Consider the following 6,000-nt stretch of genomic DNA (forward strand, 5'->3'; position numbering starts at 1 on the left):
AATTGTCTCATATATCTTTTACTTACTTCTTACATTCATATCCCCTCCCTATTACCCTCATTCCCATTCCTCTCTTCATTACCCCCATTCCTATTTCTATTCATATTCCATCATCCAAACGCACCGTAAGTATTTTACCGTTTTGCCTAGTTATTTTTTTAATTTACTCATTTAAGTGATTAAATAAAAAATATACAATATTCTAATAAAAAAGCCCAATTTTTCAAGGTATTTTTTTTACAAATATCTGAGCACACCCAGGCGTGGTGCATTTTCTCGATTTGTGGTGGGGCCCACATTTTTTTATTTGTCCCGCTAATCCCTTCCCACGTATGCCTCGAGATAAGCACCTTCCCGAATCTCGATGCAGACACACATAGGTGATTATTTTTTTGCCAGTCCACCGCCTTTCTTCTCCAGCAGCTTGTTATCAAAACGCACTCTCTCCCACTCCACCGCCCCCTTCTTCTCCAGCAGCTTCTTGTCGTGATCGTGATCGTGATCGTGATCGAGATCGAGATCGAGATCGAGATCGAAATCGAGAGAAAGAGAGAGAGAGAGAAAGAGAGAGAGAGAGAGAGAGAGAGAGGGAAGATGAGTGGGATGGTGGTGTGCGTGACGGGGGCCTCCGGCTTCATCGCTTCATGGTTGGTGAAGCTCCTCCTAGATCGCGGCTACACCATCAAGGCCACCGTTCGTGATCTCGGTATCAAACCCTAGCTTCTCCTTCTCCATTGCTATACATTAGGTTTGTTTCCAGAATTATGTGATCTCTTGATCATACTCTTGTAGTGTAGAGTGATTATGCATTAGGTTTTATTATAGAGTGATTAGTTGTATATACTCTTCTAGTTACTTTTTTTTTAAAAAAGAGAAAAATCCGTCAAGTTTCCCTTTGTTTATTAAAAATAAATTCGGAAGTTTTACTCTTTTTAAGTTTTTGTGAAAAAAGGCATTTGGTCATCAACAGCTTCATGGCTTTGTAGCCAAGTTTTGGCGTTTGTGATCTTGGTGTGACATAGTAATTATTTCATGAGACTTGTAAACAGTGCATAGAGTTGCCCACATTTATCGACTTGTTTTAGATTTACGGAGCAGTTAGCATTGCTTCCTTACCTTTTGCCTAATGATAGGTTTGATAGTTTGTGTAGGTAATTAGTTTTGTTATTAATCCATTCATGGAAAATAAATATTTCAAACTTTGTAATGGTCTTTTGATTTTTTAGGTGATCCCAAGAAGACAGAGCACTTGCGTGCTCTAGATGGAGCCAGTGAGCGCCTTAAGCTATTCAAAGCAAATTTACAGGAAGAGGGCTCATTTGATGTTGCTGTTGATGGATGTGAATGTGTTTTCCATACAGCTTCTCCTTGCTTTGTTAATTCTACAGATCCACAGGTTCCTCTAACAATTTGTCTTTTGATGCTCAAACTCTAAATGCGCATTTGCTGAAACTTTTGCATGCACACGCGCATACACACGGAAAAAAAAAGGAACAAGAACTATTAAATTTGTTTCCTTAGTTTGTGACTAAAGCATTTTGATCGTTGGACTAAAGTTATATATATATATATCATACTAATTTTTAAGTGAAAAGCTTTTAGTGGTGAGCTAAGTCTCCTGTTCATGGGACGGCCATCCATAGGGTGAGGGCATGTGGTAATGTTAAGGCATTTGTTCTTGTGCGAGAGGTTGGAGGTTCATTTCCAACCCAACACATGGTGAGCTGGATCCTCTATGCATGGGATGGCCCGTTTATAAGGTGAGAGCGCATGGCATATTGAAGATAGACCCGCATACACTCCTGCAATGGCTTGTCCATTTGCTTAAAAAAGAAAAAATAGGTATTGATTAAATTTAGTGGTTTCTGGTTTTTTCCCTGTGCAAGGTATATAAAAAGACTAGGTTTTATGTTTCATGGGTTGTAATGGATGCTGATGGATCTATGTGAATTAGGTTATAGCAAGTCTTTGTCAGATACATTGTGTAGGATGTGTTAGAGGGCATTATAGTTAATTTTCAGCATTGTCTGAGTTTGTTAACATATTGAGGTGCATTTACTTTTATAAAATATTTAATTATATAAGTGATTTGATGCGGTTTGTTGATGCATTGGAGATTATCACACCGGTCTCTCATTTTCCTTACTTGCATACTTGTGTATGTATTTATTTATGCTAGATCCTTTTATATCTGTCAACTTGACTATCATTGTCTACTATCTATTGCATTTGCTTAGTTTGTTTTTCAAATAATTTCACTTTTAAACATGGATAAGCTTACAACTGACATTCAGTTCTAGAGTTTCAACTTGTAAGATTTAATTTGCATTTCAGAGTTCAGACTATTTACTTATCTCTTCACCTCCTATTTTATCTTTTATACATCTAAATATCACCAAGAGAAATTTTTATATTTCAGGCTGAGTTAATTGATCCTGCGGTGAAGGGTACCCTCAATGTTTTAGGCTCTTGTGTTAAATTTCCTTCCATCAAAAGGGTGGTTGTAACATCATCCGTGGCAGCTGTTAATTTTAATGGTAGACCACGCACTCCTAATGTGATTGTTGATGAGACATGGTTTTCTGCTGCAGAGTTTTGTGAGCGTGCAAAGGTTTGCTTTCATATTATAGTGTTTTCAGTTATATGCATGAATTATTTTGTGGAACCATGAGTATGGAATCCTATTGTCTTTATGAGTGTAAACAATTCAATCATTTTCAATCTTGGATATTATAATGGGTTGTGATCAAGTAATCAGTTTTGACTTATTCGCAAACTAAAAAAGATATTGGTATGGCAAGATTTGATTACCAATATTTTTACCAATTACTTTGAAAGAGCTGAAATGTTTTTATCATATTGATGGTAAGCCTGCCCAGAAGTTTGAGATAGACTTTTATGTATTTAATTCATTTTTGGTCTTATTTGATTATACGGGAGTTGATATATGGAATATTTAGTTTATTAGTCATTCAAAATTACTTTGGCTAAGAATTTTGAACAGTTAAACTCTGTTAGTGAAACTCTATTGATGGCCTCTAATTATATGAATTTTCTAAACAGTAATAGTCATATTTTCTTCTAGTGTTATTTCGTTTAATATGTCTCTCTGGATTACTTTTATGGCCAAATATGTTTATATAACTTGTGCATTTCTGTTATCAAATTTTCCTCAGTTGTGGTATCCACTATCGAAGACCCTTGCAGAGGAGTGTGCTTGGAAGTTTTCAAAGGATAATGGTATCGATTTAGTAATAATTAATCCATCGATGGTGATTGGTCCTATTCTGCAGCCAACTTTAAACACAAGTGTTGCTATAATCTTGAACTTGATAAATGGTACGTGTTTCGTGCTAACTAGTTTAGGAGTTTAAGACCAATGATTATTTCAATGTTGAAGTTCACTTTTGACACATATTTCGCTATACAGTAATTGCTTTTTAGTGACGTACTTTCCATAAACTTAGCAAGAATTACTAGTTTTAAGGTCAAGGTGACACTTAGAAGGATAATTCCATAGCAATTATGAAAGATATGTATATCTGGTATTGAGTATCAAGCCTTAATTTTATGTGAAATACTATGGGTACTTTTTTAAAATATATATTTGAACCTTCTCATCAGAAAAGGATGGCATTGTTGTTTTTAAAAAAATATTGTATTTTGCCGAGCAATAACAGATAACATAGAACTGTTTTGCACTGTGTTACTAACTGAACAATGCATGGTAACCAACTTTTGGTTAGGACAATAACTGTCCTTGTGGAGATCATCTCATGTTTCTTTTTAATGTCAGATAGATATAATTAAATGTTGACTAATCTATTGTAGGTGCTTCGACTTATCCCAATTCAACCTATGGAATTGTAAATGTTAAAGATGTTGCATTAGCACATGTCCTGGCATTTGAGGTTCCATCGGCAAATGGAAGATATTGCTTAGCTGAAAGAGTTGCTCATTTGTCGGAGCTTGTGAAATTGATTCATGAACTATATCCAACTTTTCAGCTCCCTCATAAGTAAGTTATCTTTTAATACTCTAAAACTTTCCTTTTAGCATTTTGAAATTTTTTCCCTTGTGATTCTGAATGTTTATTTAGTATTATAGTCTAACTTACTTTCAAAAATACCTTAATATTGAACAAGAACATGTTTCTAAACATTTATTTGACATCTTTGAGATGTGATTTATCTTAATCTTGACAAAAACAACATATTTAAGTTGTTATTTATCTCAGGCCCTTGATCTTGTATGGAATCATTTAAATCTGTCACTTGTACTGTGACATTAGTTATCATTAGATTAAAAAAAAAGACCAAATCAAATTCCGAACAAAACTTTAGGGGCTTTTTCTCGAACCCTTAATTTTTCAAATTTTATATCCTAATTTTTGTCATTCACTTTATTAGGTGCGAGGATGAACAGCCATTTGTCCCTACATATCAGGTCTCAAAGGAGAAGGCAAAAAGCTTAGGTATAGCTTACATCCCTCTTGAGACAAGCTTGAAGGAGACTATTGAAAGCTTGAAAGAGAAAGGGTTTGTCACTTTCTAAACAATAATGTCTGCCCTCCTTGGATTGTAAACGTGTGTGTATATAGTTATTGATGGTGTTGTAGAACTCCACTAGTATCTCATTGTTGTTTGAGGTCAATTACGGTGAGCTTGTTGTACAAAATGTCCTTTAAAATTGCTTCTTTTGTACATATAGAGATGGGACCAAATACACAGATGCTTGTGTTAAAGCAACTTCTCAAATTTTATTTTTAGAGCGCAGCAATACCCGTATCAATTTTTATATATAATAGTAAAGGAAAAAAAAAAATACCATCTTCGTAACATAAGAGTTGTACTTCCTTACTCTCTTATAAAAAAAACAAATATAAATTTTATAGTGGCTCATTAGCAATAGCCCATGTTGACACCATGAGTTCAAATTAAATGGCCTTCTATTTGACACTGTTTCTTTGCTTGTTATGGCAATTTTAATCATTATACTACCTTAGAGTATTATACTACCTTAGAGTTTTATGTCTATGTTATCTCATGAATTTATTAATTATCTCCTATAATAGTTATACTATAAAAACACAATTATTTCATTTATTTTTTTAACTATTATATTATATATTTTATTAAAACATATTTATTTAATAAAATCTTAAATATTATAAATAAAGTAATTAAATAATATATTTCAGAATTATATTTCAAAATAAAATTTTAAAATAATAAAAATATATGAATAATAAAACATTATTATACTATTTTGGAAAAAAATAATGAATTTGTGGAGGATAAAAATTTAAAAACAATTTATCAAAATGAACCAGAATTAAGGAAACAACTTATATAAATTAAAAATACTAAAAATATGACATAATTAAAGTCATTAATAAAATATATAAAAACATTAATCTTTGTCTACGTTCACTTTGAATTGGTGTCAAATATACTTCACCAAATCCGATTGAAGTTGATGGTAAATTTCTTGATCAAGTAATTCTGCATTTATTCTTAGGTATTGTTTATTGGGACGAGAATTTTTATCCAAAATTTTGGGGCCACTTGAAGGAATCTGAAAGCCATTTGTTTCTACGTTGGCTTCTTGACTTGTCATGCTTGTATTGTTAAAATCGGGGTCCCGAAATGATAAAATAACCATATGAAAATTTTAGTTGATTTTGGACATTTAGATAAAAGTGGAGAAAATTTAGTGAATTTTGAGGATATTGAAAATTTTGCATATTTGGTGGAAAGAAAAAACATGAAAAATTTTGAAAATTATTTGAAAAATTCGGAGCTTAGGCAGATGGAGTATTGTTATCCATAATAGAGTAGGAAATTCAAATATGAAGAAGTGGAGAAGAATATAAGTTTTGTTTGAGAATGTAAGTGTATTTATAGAGATAAAATGAAAAATTTTAAAAAAATTTAGGTTGTATTAACCCAATGTTTACATTTTCAAAATTAATACAGGGCTCTATGCTTTATCTGAATT

At 32.6% G+C, this 6,000-nt stretch overlaps 1 protein-coding gene across 2 annotated transcripts; it reads left to right on the forward strand.

Moving 5' to 3' along the window:
* Positions 1 to 406: 406 nt before the first annotated feature.
* On the forward strand, positions 407 to 4,768 carry LOC120263504 (phenylacetaldehyde reductase-like). 2 transcript variants are annotated; one of them, XM_039271435.1, is made up of 7 exons: positions 407 to 513; positions 560 to 706; positions 1,227 to 1,396; positions 2,420 to 2,611; positions 3,177 to 3,339; positions 3,832 to 4,018; positions 4,410 to 4,768. In XM_039271435.1, the coding sequence occupies exons 2-7, from the start codon at positions 595 to 597 to the stop codon at positions 4,552 to 4,554; spliced, it is 969 nt and encodes a 322-aa protein (XP_039127369.1). In that variant the 5' UTR covers positions 407 to 513; positions 560 to 594; the 3' UTR covers positions 4,555 to 4,768. The 2 variants fall into 2 exon arrangements, with proteins under 2 accessions (XP_039127369.1, XP_039127370.1); XM_039271436.1 differs by having other exon boundaries at positions 408 to 504; positions 557 to 706.
* Positions 4,769 to 6,000: the final 1,232 nt, after the last annotated feature.

The sequence above is a fragment of the Dioscorea cayenensis genome, chromosome 6, assembly GCF_009730915.1.
Source record: "Dioscorea cayenensis subsp. rotundata cultivar TDr96_F1 chromosome 6, TDr96_F1_v2_PseudoChromosome.rev07_lg8_w22 25.fasta, whole genome shotgun sequence".
Taxonomy (NCBI): domain Eukaryota; kingdom Viridiplantae; phylum Streptophyta; class Magnoliopsida; order Dioscoreales; family Dioscoreaceae; genus Dioscorea; species Dioscorea cayenensis.